Source organism: Pogona vitticeps, chromosome 4 (genome assembly GCF_051106095.1).
Source record: "Pogona vitticeps strain Pit_001003342236 chromosome 4, PviZW2.1, whole genome shotgun sequence".
Taxonomy (NCBI): domain Eukaryota; kingdom Metazoa; phylum Chordata; class Lepidosauria; order Squamata; family Agamidae; genus Pogona; species Pogona vitticeps.
This window is the reverse complement of record NC_135786.1, coordinates 234,420,879-234,442,441: the sequence shown is the minus strand read 5'-3', so window position 1 is coordinate 234,442,441 and position 21,563 is coordinate 234,420,879. Positions and strand designations below refer to the sequence as shown.

Below are 21,563 nucleotides of genomic sequence, written 5' to 3'. Positions count from 1 at the left end.
CATAAAAGCCATGTTATATGACTGGCCAATTTTCATCTCTCTGTCTTTCTCTTTAGATATTCTCCCATCCATTTCCAGTATTTTCATTGTCTTGCCTCTTTCTGAAGCTGTATACAGTATGCTGTGCATGAGTATGATACACCAAGCTGCATTTGGATGAACTTTTCTCAATAAAAGATTCTTCTCTTTTTTAACCTGTCAGCTGTCTGAAGAGGAAAAAATTCAGCGTTACAGCATTCTTTCTGAGCTTTATGAGCGTATTGGATTTCATCGCAAATCAGCCTTTTTCAAGCGTGTGGCGGCAATGCAGTGTGTGGCACCTAGTATAACAGAACCAGGCTGGAGAGCCTGCTATAAACTACTGCTGGAGACTCTTCCTGGTTATAGTCTGTCTTTGGATCCTAAGGATTTCAGCAAAGGTATTGAGGAATTCTGGAAGGAAAATGGGAATCGTTGGCACTTCAAGCACCACATTGTTTTGCTTCCTTGTGGGTTTTTAAAAAAATGCAAGTTTGAAACTGAGTGAGAGATTCTCTCCTGGATTAGAAGCCAGCTGGAGATAGAATTAACCCTTCCATGCTCAGAAAGCACAGTTCAACTCTGTGTTTGTAGAACTTGCATTGATTGAATTTATAAATTTAGTTTTCAAAGAATGATAACAGAGTGAGTAATGTTTGGCTTGAATGAGTGATTTAAGTGAGAATGGTACAACAGTGTCTAGAAAAAGATTGAGAGAAATATATCTAGGATTTCAAGAACATTAACAAACGCTGTGGGAGTTTTCTCTGGTGATCTTCCCATCCCAAGTCCTCCAGTAAGGCTTTAAATGAGATTAGTAGCCCAGGAAATGAGGTTTAGCAGATGAATGAATGTCTGAATATATTTCCATTCCACAAACCTGAAAGTTGACCTTTTGTCTATTGTTGTCACCTTTCTAAAATTCACCGTCAAAAGGCCTTATAGAAGGCATTGTTCAGGGGACTGTGATTTCTGTTCACTTTTGAAATATATTAAGATAACAAATAATTTTGATTTTTCTTTAAGGAACCCATCGTGGCTGGGCTGCTGTGCAGATGCGTTTACTCCACGAATTAGTGTATGCTTCTAGAAGAATGGGAAACCCAGCACTTTCTGTTCGACACTTATCCTTTCTCTTGCAAACTATGCTGGATTTTCTTTCTGATCAAGGTCTTTTTTAAAATATATATATATATTATTATTATTAAATAAACTAATTTATGCTACTTGTACAAGTATTGCACTAAGCACAACAAAAGCTTAGTAAAATATTTGGGGGGCCCATTTCAAAATGGCAGTTTTAAAGATGCCTAGTATAGTATCGTGCTTTGGCACGTACATAGAGAATTATTGACAAAATAAGCCTCTTTTCACCTGAATAATTTTAACTTTCTGAGGACAGAGAATAAGTAATTAGGTTCATAACTTCCAAAAAAATAACTGAATGTTTATACGGAGCGTAGAAAGCTGCCTTACACTTGACAGATATTTTGGTCCATCTGTCTCACAGTTATCTAAACTGAGTGGTATTGACTCTCAACTAGTGATTCTTTATTTTATTTTTTTGCTTCATTTGAATATGCCAGTATGGAAATCAGGATTTTTCAAGTGCTCTTTGCTGTTTAGCAGTGTATTAAGAATAATAAGCATGGGTGGAAAGTCATTTTTAATTATTGACTTTGTTATAAAATTTACATATAAATGAAAATAACATTATTGAATTTCATTAAGTAAATTTCAAAGTGATGGTCTTCTTTAATGTATCTGTTAATTTTCTGGATAGTTGCTCACTCTTTCAAATATGGCCTTTTCTGGGTTACAGAAGCTGTAAACCTGATCAGTCTGTAGTTCGTACACTTTTATGAGGACATCTGTGTATAATTTGTACCACTTTTGTGTATGTGTGCAATCACACATAGAGCTTGTCAGGATAAGCAGATGCATTGTATATTGAGCATGATGGATAAGCTGAATCTCACAAAGCTCCTAAATAAATTCAGGTGGAACTAATTTATGCAGTTGTGGAGTGAGAGTGATGTATGTTGTTGAAAACATAGGCCTAAGTTCAGTTGCTATTCCCATCTAGGATAGACACCTTGAATCAATTGATGAACAGGGGTATAAATCTAATAAAATAAATAAAAATAAAAAGTCAGTTAAATTGCTTCAGTAGGTCTATTCTGTTGGAACTATCAGCTGGGTTCAGGCCATGGGCTATAGAGGTGTGTGATTCTGATTTACTGGCCAGTATCCTCTTTGTGCCATATCTGTTTGACAAACCATAATTCTAGGGTAAGGTAATCTATATACTTGGAGAAACATCTTAGCAATTTTGGTATAGATTTAATAGAAACTAATGCTTTCTTTCAGAAAAGAAAGATGTAACGCAAAGTCTAGAAAACTATACATCAAAATGCCCTGGCACAATGGAATTCATTACACTTCCAGATGGCTTAAAACTCCCTCCTGTTCCATTCACAAAGCTTCCTATTGTAAGGTAACCTCTTTTTCTAAATCTTGTATCAATTGCGTCTTGTCGGTTTTGGCATTTTGCACTATGGGAATTAAAACATTTGTGATTCGTATGCTGTCTAGAACTCCCTGTAGAGCATTCTAGAAAATTGTAGTAGAACATGGCAGTTTTCCCCTTAAAAGTTGTAGTGCCAAGGAATTGATACTTCTGTACATAGTAATTAAATCTTCTTTGTTACCTGTACCCTTCCAAGAGCATGTACAAAGCTTCTACCCAGTTCCTGCTGCCTGCCGTACAAACAGGATCAAAAACTCACTTGGTGTAGGACAGAGGTGTCAAGTTCAATTTCATCTTGGGCATTTCATCAGCATTATGGTTGCCCTGAAAGGGTTGTATCTGTAAGACTATATAAATGTATCTACTCATTATCATATTAAACATAATCTTCCTCATTCGATTATTATTGGTTTTAGTAATAATGTAAGTAATAACTAGCTCTGAAAGTTAAAGTCTATGATCTAAGTCTAGAAATAATGGCAAGCAGATAAGAACGGGAGTGGGCAATAGCGAGGACTACATTTCCCAAGGTGCTGTAGTGCCTACATATTGCATACTGCACAGTAGCAGGCAACGCTGTGAGGGCTGCATGAAACAGCCAGGTGGGCCAGATTCAGTCCGCGGGCCTTGAGTTTGATACATATGGCGTAGGAGAACGGAGAAAAAAAAGGATATTTTCATGCTCAGTTTCTCCCTTCTTTTTTTCTCTTTTTACAATTGATTTACTCTTCTGTATTAATTTCTCATTCTTTTTGTTTTGTAATACAGTACTGTGTTTCTCAGGGGGTTTTCTTCCTTGATGATTTTGGTATATGGTGTTTTGTGAACTCCGGTGGCCATGTGCCTTCTTCTGAAAACACACTTCTTCTGGGCTCACTGTAAGAAAGACATTCCCATTTTCTTCTGGGTTTGCTAAAACATACCATGGATTTGTGCTGCCATGGCCAAGTCTTCGTGGATATTTCAAAACCTCCCATAATTTAGTGGTCAAAAGATGGTTATGCTTCAGCTATGCACAAACATCTGTTCTACCAACTCCTTACAAAATCTTTTTTTGGACATTTGGTCCCAAACTGGTGGCTATGTGAAGTCTTCCAGCAGAACATGGTGCAGACCTTTGTCTCATGTTTCCCAGCTGCTGATTCCCAGGGACATACTGCCTCTGACACTGCAGATGATATATTGAGTAGTAGTGCTCAGTGGCTCTACGTTTTGTGAATTTATCTATACTTCTCCTAATGAATCCTAATTGGTAGTCACCATCTATCAGTAGTGAATTCCACAGAGGCACTACGGTCAAAATTCTACTGGTGTTTTTTTCCCCATGTGCATGAAATAACTTGCTGTGTGCCTGTGTGAGATTGTATTTTTACCCTTTTTGTACAAGGGGGAGTTCATTTCCGCAGCAGACATGTAAACCCAGTTGTTTTTAGTGGAGCAGTCTCTGGCTTCTGTAACAGCAGGCTGTAGATTTCTTGAGTAATTGGAAGAGTTCTGCCCATGGAGCAATTATACTCTGTGATTGTACAGTATATAGTATTTTGCCCTGTATGAAGAGGTCTTTTGTTTTATTTATCTTGAATCTCCCTATGTGCTGTTTCAGTAGATGGCCCCTGCTTTTGATATTATTAGACTGATGTTGTAGCCAACTTACACACTGTACTCTCAATTTGATTGTAGTGTAAGTTTTGTTTAAGGACAGTATGATAACTGCTGGTATTATCTTTGAGTCCTCTTCTAATTATGCCCCAAATGAATTCTGTCTTGTTTATATTAGCTGCACAGTTGTGTTATCATTTTCATCAAACTGTGCATTGTAATCCCCAAATATCTTTCTTTGTCAGTTGCTGACAACTCAGATCTCAATGTATATGTGAAATTAGATGTTACCAGAAATATGCATCGCTTTGTACTTGCATGTTGTTGTTTTAACCCTGGTTGGTTAAAATTCCAGTTTCTGGAAAATGCCTTTTAATCTTTAGTTGCTTTCTTCACACTGCTTGTTAGCAATGTTGGTGACCTTTTGCTAACAATCAGTGTGGAAAGTTCCTTTCCTCAGCTGTACTATATGTTCTAGCTTAATGCATAGCAGTCTAATTAAATCTTTGAACAGAGACATGGAAATAAAGGAGATTTAAGTTAGTCATAGATATCTTAAGTCTCATTTTATTTTGATCAATCAATAGATAGATAGATTTGTATGAACACAAGCCTGACTTGGATTTATTATGACAATAACTTTGTTCATTTTAAGGTAACTATGAATCTCTGCTGTTTTTGTGCTTTTTGGTATTTTTTTTCTTTAAGATTTCTTGTTAAATATGCCTACGATATCAGGAATTTCTAGTATTCACATGCATTGGCATGTTTCTTTTCTTGCTATATATCATTTTAATTGTCTCTGATAAGTAATTATTAGTAATAGTTTCTCATTCCATCTAAAATTGGGTCATCCTGTCTGAAGACAATTTGTTGATTTGACAGATCAGTGAAACTCTTAAACCTACCTGTCAGCCTTCGGCCACAGAAAATGAAAAGTTTGTTGGGTCAGAACATGTCAACCAAGAGTCCCTTTATATATTCTCCCATCATTGCTCACAATCGTGGAGAAGAACGAGGTAAAAAAATAGGTGAGAAAATTATTTCTGGTAATCATCTTTTTAAAAACTTTTGTTTCTGCATGTCACATTTATCACTGTTACTTGCTGTTTGGTTTTCATTTTTCAAATTGAATCAAACGTTTATTGCTAGATTCTGGATCGATATGCTATTCCTTCTTGATTATAAAACTGTTTTGATAACTTGATTATATCTATTTTAACTTTGTTTCCAGCTGACTTTTGTGTGTATCCATTCCTCCACCCCCTCAAAGTGTGACTAACTTACTCTGTTTATTATTTCAAAATAGATTTTCAGTGGGTCCAGGGAGATGTCTGTGAAGTTCAGTTGATGGTGTACAATCCAATGCCCTTTGAACTTCGTGTAGAAAATATGGTATGTTTCAAATTCTAATTCGACTGAAACTTGTTTTAGCCTTAACCATGGCTTTCATAAATGGCAACTAGAGCTAGCAGCTACAGTTAAGAAGAGATAGGGCAATTGGCTGGTGATGTTGGAGAAGCAATAAAATGAGAGTCTCTTGTCTCATGACCCATTTGTGATCTCCAAAGAGAGAACCAAAATTAATATACTTCCTGCCATAGTCCACTTTGCTATGTTGGTGCTTTTGCGTGCACTAATGATTTTGTAAGGTAAAAGAAAGATAGAAATTATTATCTGAGAGGATTTGATTCAGCTTGTGGCTTTCTGATGTTGTTAGTCTTTTTTTTATTCATCCTTCAGCATTTCTCCCAAGGCGGTTGTGGTTTATAATAATTATATTATTCGTTTGTGCTAAATGTAAGTAGCCTTCACCACTAGCTGTGCTGCCCAGGGTTTCTGGAAGTTGCAGTTGGGAACTACTGCTCCAGGTAGTAAGTGCTCAGATGTAGTTTATTTAGACATTCCTTCTGGTGATGCTGTGGGGCTCAGCAGCTTGCCCAAGGTAACACAGGTACCAGGGCGTGTAAACCCATCTGCCAGAAGTATACTGACTGATCGCAGCTGACACTCTCTTGAGAGAGAAGCACAGTAGGAATTCAAACTATTAGCCCCTGGCTCTGCAGTTGGACACTCCAACATGCTAAATCACACCAGCTCATACTGAATGTATTATCCATCAATTTCAGTGGGAGAGCCCAAAGTCTGGTTTCTTATGGGGACAATAGAAGTGATACCTAATTTCTACACATAGTACATTTTTAATAAGCCTATTGTCTCCTCTCGCTGGTCATTATTACTTCAAAGTTAAAAATAACCAGTCCTATGTTGTCCAGTAACCACTGCAGGAAAAAGTATTGAGTAGGAGATTCCCCCTGCCTAATTCTAGAATAGTGACATTGTTAAAAAGTATTCTGTTCAGCAGAGGGCAGCATGAGGTACCAAATTCTGCTGATAGAGAATATTGATTGTAATCTTCCTCCATTATAATAATACATTGGCAACATCCGTACACCATTTCAGTGCTGCTTGGTTTTGTTTTTTTAAACCATGTTTTTGTGTATATCCTATTCTTTGCACCAAAAGGAAGTTGGGGCTACTTCCTATTTTTTGCTTCTGTTCTACTGCATCTGATCTGTAATTATAGGTGAATTATAGTCCATTGTTTAATACGTTGTCCCAGTTAAAGTGTGCTCTGAATTCTGTCCACATCCAAAGATAAAATGAAGTGTAAATTAAAGAGTTTCAATTATAGTATTAATGATGCCATTGTCAGGTTTGGTTGGGTATTGATGAAACACTTCTCCAGCTGCTGACCTGAAAGTCATGATCTGTAACTTCACTTAATATTGCTTCTTAATTTTTGAAGTAATGACTTACTTCACTGGAAAAATATAATCAATTAGAAAGAACAGATTCATTTTAAACAAATGACTTCAAAGCTCTGGATCAGATGCAAGATTTGCTTAATTTGATGTCCTGCTTTCAGTCTTGTTGCATGCTTTTTACTTAATATAAACTAAACAGACTGCTTTCTGCCTCTCCCAGGGTCTTCTGACAAGTGGAGTTGAATTTGAATCTCTTCCTGCGGCTCTTTCTTTACCTGCCGAATCTGGTCTCTATCCAGTTACACTTGTCGGTGTCCCTCAATCAGCAGGCCAGATTACCATAAATGGTAAAAATGATTGTTGCTGTTTCCTTTAGTTTTAATCAGTTTTCTTCAGCAAAGACAGTACATTTCTGAGAGTTACTTTAGAAATTATCTTTTTCTTGTTAGTGAGGCCTCCTCTTTGTGTAAACACCCCATAAACAATATTTTTCTTTCTCTGACTCTGTCTGGTTCCACAGAAATCACTAGTACATGTGAAACAGTAGCAAATTGTCTCTTGGTTTCCGTTATCTTATTCATGAAACTGTAGCTAATTTCATGAATATGTTTCTAAAAAATCAATTTAAAATTAGTAGCTGCAGGTGTTTTTTCATTCAGATTTTAATTTGCAGGTTAATGGGAAAACAGAGAAGAACAAACTTACATGTAAACATATATTGGCACAATATGAATCAGAAACAAATTGATTTGTTAGTTCCGTTAACTTCCTTCCATTTGTTTTCTTCCTTGATATTATTGGAAGATTCTGTTGTGGTCATAACAAAGTGATATATGTTCTTGAGGTTTGGACCCGTTTAAGGATGAATAGGTTTAAGGATGAATTGGCCTTTCTGTATTATGACTTTCATTGCTTCGATGTCATCAAGCAAGTATATTTTTTATGGATTCCTAACCCCTGGAACTTTCCTAAGGTAGCAGTTGACAGGTAATCACTGTATACTAGCTGGATGAACTAGTTCTAATGAACTACTTCATGGATAACTGAACTTTTCTTTCTTTTTTCCAGAAATTGGATAATAGTTTTGCTTCTGACACTGTCAGCTATAATTGGGTTTGTGTCTATGGCTTGACATTGGATTTGGGTCATTTCGCACACTCATGATCTATCTCTCTTGATGATAGGTTATAATACTTCAGTCTTTGGAGTCTTCAGTGATTGCCTTCTGGATAAATTACCCGGAATAAAGACCAATGGTTGTACAGTGGAAGTTATTCCAGCTTTGCCTAGATTACAGATTAGTACTTCATTACCAAGGTAAGCATCCTGGATGTTCATTTTTAAAATTTAGGAGCTCGGAGCACTGGTCAGTGTCCATAGAACTGTAGGATTAGCACTTACTTTTCATTAAATGAATAAGTTTTTAAAAATCCAAACGTTTTTAATCCAATTGCTTTCTTTAAAACTATAAAACAAAAAAGGTCCTAATTAACCATAAAATCAAAACAGTTTAAACAGCACCAAGAACAAGTCTTGAGGAATAAAAGGTCAAAAGAAGACGTCCAGAAATTAGGAGTTGGTGCCGGTTGAAGCAGCTTGGAAAGCACATTCTGTACTGTTTTTAGTGCCGCTGAAAAGATCACTTACTGGACAACACTTTTTTAGTTCATGTAGGCAGGGACACTTTATCAAAGGTCTTCTGAAGCAGGTTTGAAACACCTAAACTTTCATATACTACCCCTGTTGAGACACGGTCCCCACATGCCATACACGTAAAGCTGAAAATGTTGTTTTTGGAGTCTCGTTGGACCGAGCAGATATGATTATATCTGAGGGCTTTACTGTAAACAATGGATTATGTTGCATCTTCAGGATCGAACCTGAAAGCGTGCAAGTAAGTGGAATTGTTGGGTTTTCGATACAGCACATTAATGAGATTCCATGTTATAGTTTTACAGTGGTGTCTAGAAAATGCACCTGTTGTGTAGATTGTTTCAGGGTGAGATTGATGTTCGGGTGAGAATTATTGAAATCTTTGTGGAATTTTTCTAGGGATTCCTTTCTATGGGTCCAGATTAGAAATATGTCATCAGTGTACCTCAAACAGTGGAGTGGTTTTTGGGTGCAGCAGTTAAGAAAGTGTTGTTCTAGGTCAGCCATAAATACGTTTGCATATTGTGGGGCCATCCGTTTGCCCATTGCACCTCCGTTGATATGGAGGTAGGTTTTATTGTCAAAGGTGAAATAGTTGTGTGTGAGTAAAAGTTCGCAGAGGATGGTGATTATGTGGGCTTCTTCCTTGTTTTGAACAGTATTTGTGATAGCCTGTAGTATGTCTCTGGATGTTGGTGAAGAGTGATTCTACATCCACTGTAGCTAGGATTGTGTTGTCTGGAAAGTCGTGTTTAGAGTGAAGTTTTCTTAGAAAGTTTGTGGTATCTCTTACATAGCTAGGTGCATTGATGGGATATGTTTTAAGGACGGAGACTAAGTATCCTAATACGCCAACAGTCACAGTGTTGATGTTTGGTACAATGGGTCTTCTCGTGTTTCCAGGTTTATACATTTTAGATAATAGGTCGAATGTGGCTGTTAGAGATTCCTGTGGTGTGTTGGCCATGATTTGTTCACATATATCTTCAGGGATGTGTTTCACAAGGTTTTGATATTTTGTGGTTGGGTCTGTGATAAGGGGTTGGTAAAATTTAGAGCTGGACAATTGTCTGTCAATTTCTTGTGTGTAGCCCCCCTTATAGGCCTTTTTGATTACTATTTTGAAATTATTTCTGAGGCTGTGCTGTATACCATCAGGTGAGATTATCTCAGCGCGGACATGGTGATGATTCAGTGGACCAACCGTAGTATGATTTACTACGCTAAGAAATGTGTGACCTTCTGCTTATTTTTCTCTGAAGCTAATATAAGCTACTCTCCTGGCAAATAGAAGGGGAATATATGGAGGCAGTGACAGATTTTACTTTCTTGAGCTCCATGATCACTGCAGATGGTGACAGCAGCCACAAAATTAAAGGACACCTGCTTCTTGGGAGGAAAGTGATGACAAACCTCAACAGCATCTTAAAAAGCAGAGGCATCACAATGCCAACAAAAGTCCGAATAGTCAAAGCTATGGTTTTTCTTGTACTGATGTACGGAAGTGAGAGCTGGACCATAAAGAAAGCTGACCACTGAAGAATTGATGCTTTTGAATTGTGTTGCTGGAGGAGGCTCTTGAGAGTCCCCTGGACTGCAAAGAGAACAAACCTATCCATTCTGAAGGAAATCAAGCCTGAGTGCTCATTGGAAGGACAGATCCTGAAGCTGAGGCTCCAATACTTGGGACATCTCATGAGAAGAGAAGACTCCCTGGAAAAGAACCTGATGTTGGGAAAGAGTGAAGGCAAGAGGAGAAGGGGACGACAGAGGACGAGATGGTTGGACTGTGTCATTGAAGCGACCAACATGAATTTGACCCAACTCTGGGAGGTGGTGGAGGATAGGAGGGCCTGGCGTGCTCTGGTCCATGGGGTCACGAAGAGTCAGACATGACTAAACAACTAAACAACAACAATAGAAGCTGGTTGTTCTGGGTTTTTCGGGCTCTTTAGCCGTGTTCTGAAGGTTGTTCTTCCTGACGTTACTCAGTGATCATTAGGACCTATTGGGGCATGAGTAGGAAGAAAGGTGTACACTGTCTTAGACTATTTTAAAAAATCCAGAATAAAATGGTAATAATTAAAATGATAGATACATACATTGTTAGATAAAGTACTTAAAAATGTTAGAAATATTGGCTACATTATTCATTATTATTTATGTTCCTTAATTTTCACTTTTTTAAAGGTCTGCTCATACACTACAACCATCTTCAGGAGATGATATCACCACCAGTGTATCTGTTCAACTATATAATGGAGAGAGCCAGCAGCTCATCATTAAACTAGAAAATATTGGAACAGAACCTTTAGAGAAATTGGAAGTCACATCAAAATTGGTGAACACAAAAGGTGGGGGCTGTTATTCTTGCAATTTTCTTGGTGCTATAGAAAGATTGAAAATCAGTATCATTCTTCCATCCAGGCTAATGATATACCATACTACATAATGTACAAAAGAAAATAATGGAGAGAAAATTAGAAAGCAAGAAAATTCAGGTTGTTTATTGCATGATGTTGTTTTTTTAGGGCATGATAACTTGTGACGAGTATGAGCGAATAATGCTGTAAAAGCCATCGCTCCAGTTTTAAATGGGAGTGAAGCTTTGGTTGTTTGAGGTGCCATTCTTTGGAAGCTGCAGGGTGACCACTGCGATGTTGGTTGTTGCCCAGTTGATCATTTCAAATAGGGTTGATCCTTGGAAGTTCAAAATGCACTAATGAATAATCAGAATATTACACAATTCAGCAAAGCCTGTGATCTGTGAAGTTACCTTGTAATCTTACTACATGTATCAGACTGATTATTGAAAAGTGGACCTGGAAGAAACTGTGGGCACATGGAGTCTTCTTTTTCAACGTACTCCCTTTCCACCCACCCATGTTCCTTCTGTCATGCCCAGGATGTTTCATTTCTCTTTTTCTTTCAGTAGAGGGTCAATATTCTGTTGAGCATGTTTTGTCTTCATTGGGTTCTTTCTTCCGCCCTCCTCCTTGGCTTTCTTCAAAATACCTTTTGTGTTTTGCAAACTCGGAAATATTGGGGTTCCTCTGACAAGGCAATTATTTTCTTCTTATTGCTCGAGTGCCTTCATTTTAGCTGCATTCCAGTCAAGCTTTTACCAGATGAGTTTGCAGTCAGAGAGACTACTGTTATTTTCCAGACTGTGCAGACCTTACATTATAAATCAATTCTCTGTATGTTAGTTCTTGGTTGAATGCTTCTCTCTACTGACCTGACACCACTCTGGCAACTATTCATGAAGAAAGTGCTACCTGAAAATGATAGTTCTTTTAAATACTTAAAAAAAAATTCACCATGCTTCAGATGAAGCTGTAGACTTAGGAATGGGGTAGTCCTCCCAGATGTTCCCATCACCTCTCATCATTGCCTATGGTAGCTAGAACTTATGGGAGTTGCTGATAGCAACAACTGGGGACACACAGTATTTACCCGTTCTCCGTATAATAAGTCCCATAATAAAATCACAATGTAAAACATGATACTAAAAGAAACAGAGCCCTGATGAGTTTTTATATCCAGTAGTTTTTAAAAATCTGATGCAGAGTGATTTTCTAGGAATCAGAACCTTTTTTTTTTGTAATTTGAACAATCAATGCACTTTCAGTGCAATAAGGCCACCAACTTTTGATTCACTTCATTTTTACTCTTTAAAATAAGGGTAGGAAATAGACCACCCTTGCCCTTTTGTGCAGCTGCCCTGACCTGACTTAGGTGCTGAATTGGGTGTTGTGGCAACAAAGCTGGGTATCAGAAGGACTTCATAATTTCATGTTTTGTTTAAAGCAGGAGATGGAATGATCATATTCCTTGTTTTGAGTTAAACAAATTGATTGGGACACTTTCTTTCTCCTTCCTGAAGAATCTATTTTAATGATCCCCCAAAAATAATAATTTAAAACATTATCACAGTAGTCACACATGATATCAATATTTTCATTTAACTAGCCACCAAATTTCCAAGATCATATTCTTGATCAATAACCTATAAAGCCTTTGCAAATAAACCTATAAATCCTCACTGGCTTCTTAAAACTGTAGTGTGCAAATCCTATGCACACTTGCTGGTGAGTAAGCCTCATTAAAGCCAGAGAAGTGTCAATTGAGACATACATATGTGGGTTTTCAATAGCTAGTGTATTACAATTCTCTGATAGTCTGCAGAGAATTCTATGACCTATGCAGATTTGCATAGGATTTACTATCTTAATTACACTGAAATTAGCAAGTGCTGTCTGATTTCACAATGGTGGATTAATCTGGAAGATAACATATCTATTTCTGTCAGTTTTATTTGTAAAAGCTTACTTTTAATTAGGCACAAAACACAGTTTGATGTGGTTTGGAAAGTGTTATATGTATGTGAGAAGAAAATAAATATATCCAGTCTCCTTGACCAGCTGAATTTAGTCTTAATCATATCCAGTTCAAACAAATTATATTAAGTTTACACAAAAGTATGTTCCACCACTTTTAATGAAGCACACAATGCAACCCAATCAAAGTTTACTCAAGAAAACTTTCATTATAGTCCGTGTGCAGCCTTACTTGCCAGTGTAAATATGCATGACATTGTGACCTTAGTCGTGAAATGGCTGGATTAGGGCCAATACTTGCATCTTATTTAAGCATTTTGTTTGATGCAGCTGACAGAGTAGCACCAACTTTTAAAAAGAGAATGGGCTTTAAATATGAGATATTAGAAGTTAGGCTTCATTTTGCTGTTTTTGTACTTTAAGGGTACTTTTACTCAAATGGAAAAAAATATTCATAATGATATTTCCGATAATACAGAAGATATTTGGCAGGTCACTAGTAATGAATAATGCATCTATGCTTAGCTTTTACAGAAAATCCACTGGGCAAGTTCTATAGTTTAAAAAACAGGTTTAAATTATTTAGCTATTCAGACTATTTTGCTCCTTTTATTACAACCCTCTGCATGGTATTTTTGTTTTGTTTTAATTTTTGTCTCCGCATAAAACTTACCTATTTTCATAAAATGCAGATTCATAAATAATTGCAGAGGTATGCTTTTTTGGTGGAGGCAGCATTAATGAGTGGGGTTTTTGTTATTGTTCTGTTGCTGCCTGATTCTTGCAGGAGTGGTTGTCATGATACCACAAGCATCGAGCAACCGCAGAACAAACAGCAAAACACAAACAAATATTGCCTACGCCAAAAACCATATAGAAAGAAGCTCCATGGCTTGTTTACCAGCTCATACTGTAAGTGGGGGTCACTGAAGAGTGTGCACCAGTGTGTTGTTTGTTGATGTCAGTCCAGGGCTCCTGTAGAACCTCATCCGCCTAGAGTGGCCTTATAGGCCAGATGGGCGGGGTATAAATCAAATAAATAAATAATAAATAAAAATTGGCTTACCCAAGGCGTGCTAGCCTCTGGTTTTAGACGTGAGGTGGAATAAGGACTGTTTTCATCGGTAAAGACATGATGGCCTTTTGGCCTTGCAAATGCCATAGGTCAGAAAACACAAAAAGTGTCTATTGTTGTAATTTGTTTAATATTATGTTACTTTGAACACACATCCCTTTTCACTGAACTGCCATGTAAACTATCCTTAAACATAGCTTTACCTCTTGCTTGCTACAGGTCTGTGTTGAAGATTTCCTTTTCTGATTCAGTTCTGCCCACACATGCTACTGCTCGGTTAATGGTACAAAGAGACTGAATTATGACTAAAAAATCATTCTCAATGTTCTGTTGAAATTAAAGAGAGCCACATAGCCTTTATGCAGTACAAATACAAGAATAGGTGATGCCTTTATAGATGTATATCACCACTCCTCCATTTAAAATCTGTTGACCAGACTTTATACACAGGAATAGCAGAATACATTTGTACACCTTCTCTATGATTGAAGAAAAGAATCATTTTCTCATATCTCATCTTTGCAAACTAGTCATCTACAACTAAATAATACAAAATGAATAATTCTTGTCAAATGCAGTTTATAGTAACTGCGTTATAAGCAGGAAACCCCACAGTGAAGCAAATGGAAGATGCTTGTAAATGTGTACTTTTTTGTATTTTCCTGTATTAGTCAAATAAATTATTCAATGTCTGAATTGGTTTTTAAAATATCATGGCATTTGAGGATTGCTACCAAGCTGATAATTAACATATTCAGTGATTATATGTCTGCTGTACAGAGTTATAATATATGGACATATGGAAGATACCTTTAAAATGCATTAGTAAAAACCTCAAACTTTGCATTAAAAGCCTTTCAAACAAATTTATTTATGGAGTTTAAAGACATTATTTCATCATTCAGTCCTATTACACATGGAGGCATTATGCGGAAATCAGGTCTCCCCAGGGATAAGATCTTTGCTCATTCAGAACGAGCTATTTTTTGTTGCTCTTGTTTTATAGTGTGACCTTGTATGTTTAATTTCTTTCTGTGTACATGTAACCAGTGTGCATTTATAATACAGGAAAACTGTTCGGTGATTTTCTGAGCTGGAATCTAGAAGACACACTCTCCCAGTTTCCCCTGAAACCTGGAAATACTGCTACATTTACTGTGTACATTAAAGTAAAGCTTGACTTCTCCTGTCAGGAAAATCTTCTGCAGGATCTTAGTGATGGTGAGTTTTGGATCTTTTTTTCAGTATGAAGAACAGTAATTTTATTTTGGCAGGATTTTGTTGTCTGATTCAGCAAATATTGTGGCAAAACTGCAGAGTACAAGTCTGCCCTGGAAGCCTTTACAGAGTCTCAGCGTGACTCTAATGAAACTAGCAGTTGATTGTTTGAACCAGCTTGAGTCTCTAAAAATCATTCCAGGGCTCTGTCTGGATTGGCACAAAGTCCAGGGTTCTTCCTAGCTGTCACCAGCTTTCACATCAGCGCTTAGTCTTCAATAGCTTTCCGCTTGTTATACACAATGCCTGAAATCCTGTTGCTTAGTGTGGTAAGTTACAAGTGGACTTTCGTTTAGTTGTTTAGTCGTGCCTGACTCTTCGTGACACCATGGACCAGAGCACGCCAGGCTCTCCTATCTTCCACTGCCTCCCGGAGTTGTGTCAAATTCATTCTGGTAGCTTCGATGACCCTGTCCAACAATTTCATCCTCTGTCATCCCCTTCTCCTCTTGCTTTCACACTTTCTTAACATCAGGATTTTTTCCAAGGAGTCTTCTCTTCTCATGAGAGGGCCAAAGTATTGGAGCCTCAGCTTCAGGATCTGTCCTTCCAGTGAGCACTCAGAATTGATTTCCTTTAGAATTGATAGGTTTGTTCTCCTTGCAGTCCGGGGGACTCCTGAGAGCCTCTTCCAGCACCACAATTCAAAAGCATCAGTTTTTCAGCGGTCAGCTTTCTTTATGGTCTAGCTCTCACTTCCGTACATCACTACAGGGAAAACCATAGCTTTGACTATTCGGATTTTTGTTGGCAAGGTGATGTCTCTGCTTTTTAGGATGCTGTCAAGGTTTGTCATCGCTTTCCTCCCAAGAAGCAGGCATCTTTTAATTTCGTGGCTGCTGTCTCCCTCTGCAGTGATCATGGAGCCCAAGAAAGTACAATCTCTCACTGCCTCCATCTCTTCCCCTTCTATTTGCCAGGAGGTGGTGGGACCAGTGGCCATGGTCTTAGTTTTTTTGATGTTACGTTTCAGACCATTTTTTTGCACTCTCCTCTTTCACCCTCATTACAAGGTTCCTTAATTCTTCCTCACTTTCTGCCACCAGAGTGGTATCATCTGCATATCGGAGGCTGTTGATATTTCTTCCGGCAATCTTGATTCCAGCTTGGGATTCCTCCAGTCCAGCCTTTCACATGATGTATTCTGCATATAAGTTGAATAAGCAGGGAGACAATATACAGCCTTGTCGTACTCCTTTCCCAATTTTGAACCAATCAGTTGTCCCATATCCAGTTCTAACTGTTGCTTCCTGTCCCACATATACGTAGGTTTCTCAGGAGATAGACAAGGTGGTCAGGCACTCCCATTTCTTTAAGGACTTGCCATAGTTTGCTGTGGTCCACACAGTCAAAGGCTTTTGCATAGTCAATGAAGCAGAAGTAGATGTTTTTCTGGAACTCTCTGGCTTTCTCTGTAATCCAGTGCATGTTAGCAATTTGGTCTCTGGTTCCTCTGCCCCTTCGGAATCCAGCTTGTACTTCTGGGAGTTCTCGGTCCACATACTGCTGAAGCCTATCTTGTATGATTTTGAGCATAACCTTGCTAGCGTGTGAAATGAGTGCAATTGTACGGTAGTTGGAGCATTCTTTGGCACTGCCCTTCTTTGGGATTGGGATGTAGACTGATCTTTTCCAATCCTCTGGCCACTGCTGAGTTTTCCAAACTTGCTGGCATATTTAATGTAGCACTTTAATAATATCATCTTTTAAGATTTTAAATAGTTCAACTGGAATGCCATCACCTCCACTGCCCTTGTTGTTAGACAAGCTTTCTAAGGCCCACTTGATTTCAGTCTCCAGGATGTCTGACTCTAGGTCAGCAACCACATTATGTGGGTTGTCTGGGATATCCAAATCTTTCTGGTATAATTCCTCTGTGTATTCTTGCCACCTCTTCTTGACGTCTTCTGCTTCTGTGAGGTCTCTCCCATTTTTGTCCTTTATCATGTTCATCTTTGCACAAATGTTCCTCTAATATCTCCAGTTTTCCTGAACAGATCTCTGGATTTTCCTTTTCCATTATTTTCCTCTATTTCTTTACATTGTTCATTTAAGAAGGCCCTCTTGTCTCTCCTTGCTATTCTTTGGAAGCCTGCATTCAATTTTCTGTAACTTTCCCCATCTCCCTTGCATTTTGTTTCTCTTCTCCTCTCTGCTATTTCTAACGCCTCGTTGTACATCCATTTTGGTTTCTTGCATTTCCTTTTCTTTGGGATGGTTTTTGTTGCTGCCTCCTGGACAATGTTACAAGCCTCTATCCAAGGTTCTTCAGGCACTCTGTCCACCAAATCGAGTTCCTTAAATCTGTTCTTCACTTCCACTGTGTATTCATAAGGGATGTGGTTTAGATTATACCTGACTAGCCCAGTGGTTTTTCCTACTTTCTTTAGTTTAAGCTTGAATTTTGCTATGAGAAGCTGATGATCAGAGCCACAATCAGCTCCAGGTCTTGTTTTTGCTGGCTGTATTGAGCTTCATCTTTGGCTGCAGAAAATATAATTAATCCGATTTCGGTATTGCCCATCTGGTGATTTCCATGTGTAGAGTCGCCTCTTGTGTTGTTGGAAAAGAGTGTTTGTGGTGACCAGCTTGTTCTCTTCACAGAACTCTATTAGCCTTTGCCCTGCTTCGTTTTGAACTACAAGCCCAAACTTCCCTGTTGTTCCTTTTATCTCTTGACTCCCTACCTTAGCATTCCAATCCCCTAGAATGAGAACAACATCTTTCTTTGGTGTCAGTTCTAGAAGGTGTTGTAAGTCTTCATAAAATTGTTCAATTTCAGTCTCCTCAGCATTGGTGGTTGGTGCATAAACTTGGATTACTGTGATGTTGAAAGGTCTGCCTTGGATTCGTATTGACATCATTCTATCATTTTTGAGATTCTATCCCATTACATCTTTTCCCACTCTTCTGTTAACTATGAGGGCTACTCCATTCCTTCTACAGGCTTCTTGCCCACAATAGTAGATATGGTAATCATCTGAATTGAATTCGCCCATATCTGTCCATTTTAGTTCACTGACGCCCAGGATATCAATGTTTATTCTTGCCATCTCATGTTTGACCACATCCAGCTTACCAAGGTTCACAGATCTTACATTCCAGGTTCCTATGCAGTATTTTTCTCTGCAGCATCGGACTTTCCTTTACTTCCAGGCGTGTCCACAGCTGAGCGTCCTTTCAGCTTTGGCCCAACCACTTCATTAGCTCTGGAGCTACTTGTACTTGTCCTCCGCTCTTCATCAGTAACATGTTGGATGCCTTCTGACCTGAGGGTCCCATCTTCCAGCATCACATCTTTTAGCCTTTTGTTTCTGATCATGGGGTTTTCTTGGCAAAGATACTGGAGTGGCATTGCCAGTTCTTACTCCAGGTGGATTGCGTTTAGTCAGAACTCTCCACTATGACCTGTCCGTCTTGGGTGTCCCTGCACGGCATAGCCCATAGCTTCCCTGAGCTGCTCAAGCCCCTTTGCCACGACAGGGCAGCAATCCGTGAAGGAGTACAAGTGGACTAGTCCCGTTGAATCATTGGGAATTTGATGAGTCAACTCCTCCATACATTCCATTGATTCTCTAGTTGTGACTTACTATGCTAAATAGGATTTCAATCAGTATATCTAGCTAACTAGTAAGATCTGGTTAAAATGAGCTATAGAAGACCTTATAGGTACTGGCAGTGCCTGTGAACTGCTTGCGGCCATGTCCATCCACCTTTGTTTCCTAAAGCCCTTCCGGGAAATGCAATTCATGAAAGGCGTGTTTGCAGCAGGTGTTTGAAGAGCCTCGTGGTGCAGTGGTTAAATTGCTGTACTGCAGCCAAAATGGCTCACAACCCAGGTTTCAATCCCAGGTAGCCGGCAGAAGGTTGACTCAGCCTTCTGTCCTTCCGAGGTTGGTAAAATGAGTACCCAGCTTGCTTGGGGGGGGGGGGCAATGTGAAGCCTGCATAATTAACATGCAAACTGCCCAGAGAGTGCTTGGAGCACTATGGGGAGGTAATAGAAGCAGGATGCTTTGATTGTTTTGCTTTTTTCCTAAGCAGTACAGGTGCATGTTGCCACTGGCCCTGACTCCCAAGAAAGGGGTGCTGCCTGTCTCTCAGGATCTTTAGGGCTGTGGATTTCTGCTGCTAGTGCCTCAAATTATACCCATCATGAATTAGACAAGCCCTCTTTATATTCCCAGAATTTTTATAATCATATTGCGTCTAGAAATGTCACTGTGGAGAACCGATGCTTCTAATTAGGGCGTATGTTTGTAAATCATAACCAGAACCATATTATTTTAGTGGACAAAGATGTATTTTGTGTAATATCTTCAGTAGCATGTGTTACCAGGTTCTAGGAGGTATTAGGAAATGCAGCAAATCTTTGTATTGCCAAAGCAAGGTTAAGAATACATTCCCATTCAGCAACATAGTCATAAGTCTCAGAGGACATAGAAAATAGCAACAAACTTGTTTCTCACTATTGCCTGAATGTAATTGTAAAGTGATATTACATAGTATTTCATAAATATGACAAATTTAATAATTCAAAGGAAGCACTGCACGCCTAACTTATGCATAAGGGAGACTATTCTCGGAGCCTGGGAAATTCATTCAGGAAAATAATGTGAAAATTGATAAAAGTCTAATGACTTAATATGTTAATTAACTCTTGTAGTGTTGAATAAATAATATTGTTTTATAATTCTTATTAATTATTTAATGTTAAGCAAGATTTCACAATATTTGAAAACTGCTTCAGTGAGTGTTCCCTGAAAATAGTCTTCTGTTATGCACAGTGTTATGCATGAAGCGAATAAGAGGGTATGATGAACATATACTGTCACTTTTGATGCCACAATGTTATGTGATTATGTAGGCTAATATGATGACATAAGTTAGGGCAGTGATCCCCAACCTTCGGCCACCAGATGTTCTTGGACTTCAACTCCCAGAAATCTGGCCAGCAGAGGTGGTGGTGAAGGCTTCTGGGAGTAGTAGTCCAAGAACATCTGGAGGCCCAGGGTTGGGGACGACTGAGTTAGGGTGCAAAAAATTTTTAAAATTACTTGCATTTAATTGAACTTTGCTTGTGGCAGCTACTACCGAGTGATACCCTGTGTAACTTAAGAGGCAAATGTAGATTTATTGCTGAGCATAGCTATCTGTAGGGGCACAACATATTTGTTTGGTGTAGACTGTCGGAGGTGTGCATCTCTCACCTCAAAGTTCACAGTTGCTGAAGTCCTCCTGCCACTGAAGTCCTCCTGCCAATGTAACTCAAATGGCATAAGTTTTGCTGCAAGTCAGTTTAGGTGTTACTTGTTCCACTTTGAGCTGCATAACTCATTATGAATCATATAATGTCTGTATAGAGTTTGTAACTTGCAGTAACTCGCCACTAAGCGTAACATAATTTGCATTACATCCACAATGAGGTTTTGATTTCTTCAGAATAAGATTTTTGACTAATAAAAGACTCATTCTTGCAACAAAACAACCTGAATGGTATTGATTCTGGGATAGAAATAGTTGTCTTCCGGCAACTTCTGCTTTGGACTACAACTCCCACAGCCACCTGTCACAGACCATGATGGATGGAGTGGAGGGGAGCTTGAGGGCTGATGGTGTGCAACTTTTGATCTAGTCTAGTGAATGTCCCAAGTGGACCCTTTTAGTCTCTATACACTGTAGAAGATGACAGGGAGGGAGGGAAGGAAGGAAGGAAAGAAGGAAATAAAGAAAGAACGAATTATTCCCATTTGTTCTTGGCTGCTGCAAGTTAGTAAATAGAGGCTAGTGATGGTGCATTCAGGACCTTCAAAGAGGCTCTTTATTTCCCAGATATTCTTGGATTTGCTTGGGAAATTATATAATTGGCCAAGGAGAGCTGACAAAAGATAGCTGCCAGTCTTGAGGGAAAATTATTGCCTGGTCTTGGTTCAATGCAGATGCATTTCAAAGAGCCAATTTATATATTATTTCAGTTGGCTTAAAGCCATAATTAATTAATGAGAAAATCTATGGAAAATAAAAGAAAGCATAGCTTTTAGAATCAGAGAACCATATCTTGTCTTCAAAAAGGAGGAATTAATTGAGAAGGCATGGAGCTTAGCAAAAAGGAAGAAAGCAACGACTTCCCTTCCTTTTTGCCAAGCCCTGCACCTTCGCAAAAGGCAGCAGTAAAGCTCTGCCTTCCATGTATAAGACGACCCTCGACTTTTTCTCAAATTATTTAAAGAAAAAGTGTCGTTTTATACACGGAAAAATACGGTAACTCACCAAATCTGGCATAAGTAAATAAACTTAAATCA

At 38.5% G+C, this 21,563-nt stretch overlaps 1 protein-coding gene across 3 annotated transcripts in view; it reads left to right on the top strand.

Annotated features, from left to right (window-relative positions):
* TRAPPC9 (trafficking protein particle complex subunit 9) overlaps positions 1-21,563 on the top strand; it is a 324,135-nt gene that overhangs the window by 32,571 nt on the left and 270,001 nt on the right. For all 3 annotated transcript variants that reach the window (XM_020804535.3, XM_078391677.1, XM_072999383.2), the window contains 9 exons: positions 203-419; positions 1,045-1,188; positions 2,389-2,515; positions 5,033-5,178; positions 5,457-5,542; positions 7,136-7,262; positions 8,100-8,232; positions 10,759-10,922; positions 15,052-15,204. In XM_020804535.3, the coding sequence (XP_020660194.3) occupies positions 203-419; positions 1,045-1,188; positions 2,389-2,515; positions 5,033-5,178; positions 5,457-5,542; positions 7,136-7,262; positions 8,100-8,232; positions 10,759-10,922; positions 15,052-15,204 (1,297 nt within the window). The remainder of the gene's footprint in view (positions 1-202; positions 420-1,044; positions 1,189-2,388; positions 2,516-5,032; positions 5,179-5,456; positions 5,543-7,135; positions 7,263-8,099; positions 8,233-10,758; positions 10,923-15,051; positions 15,205-21,563) is intronic.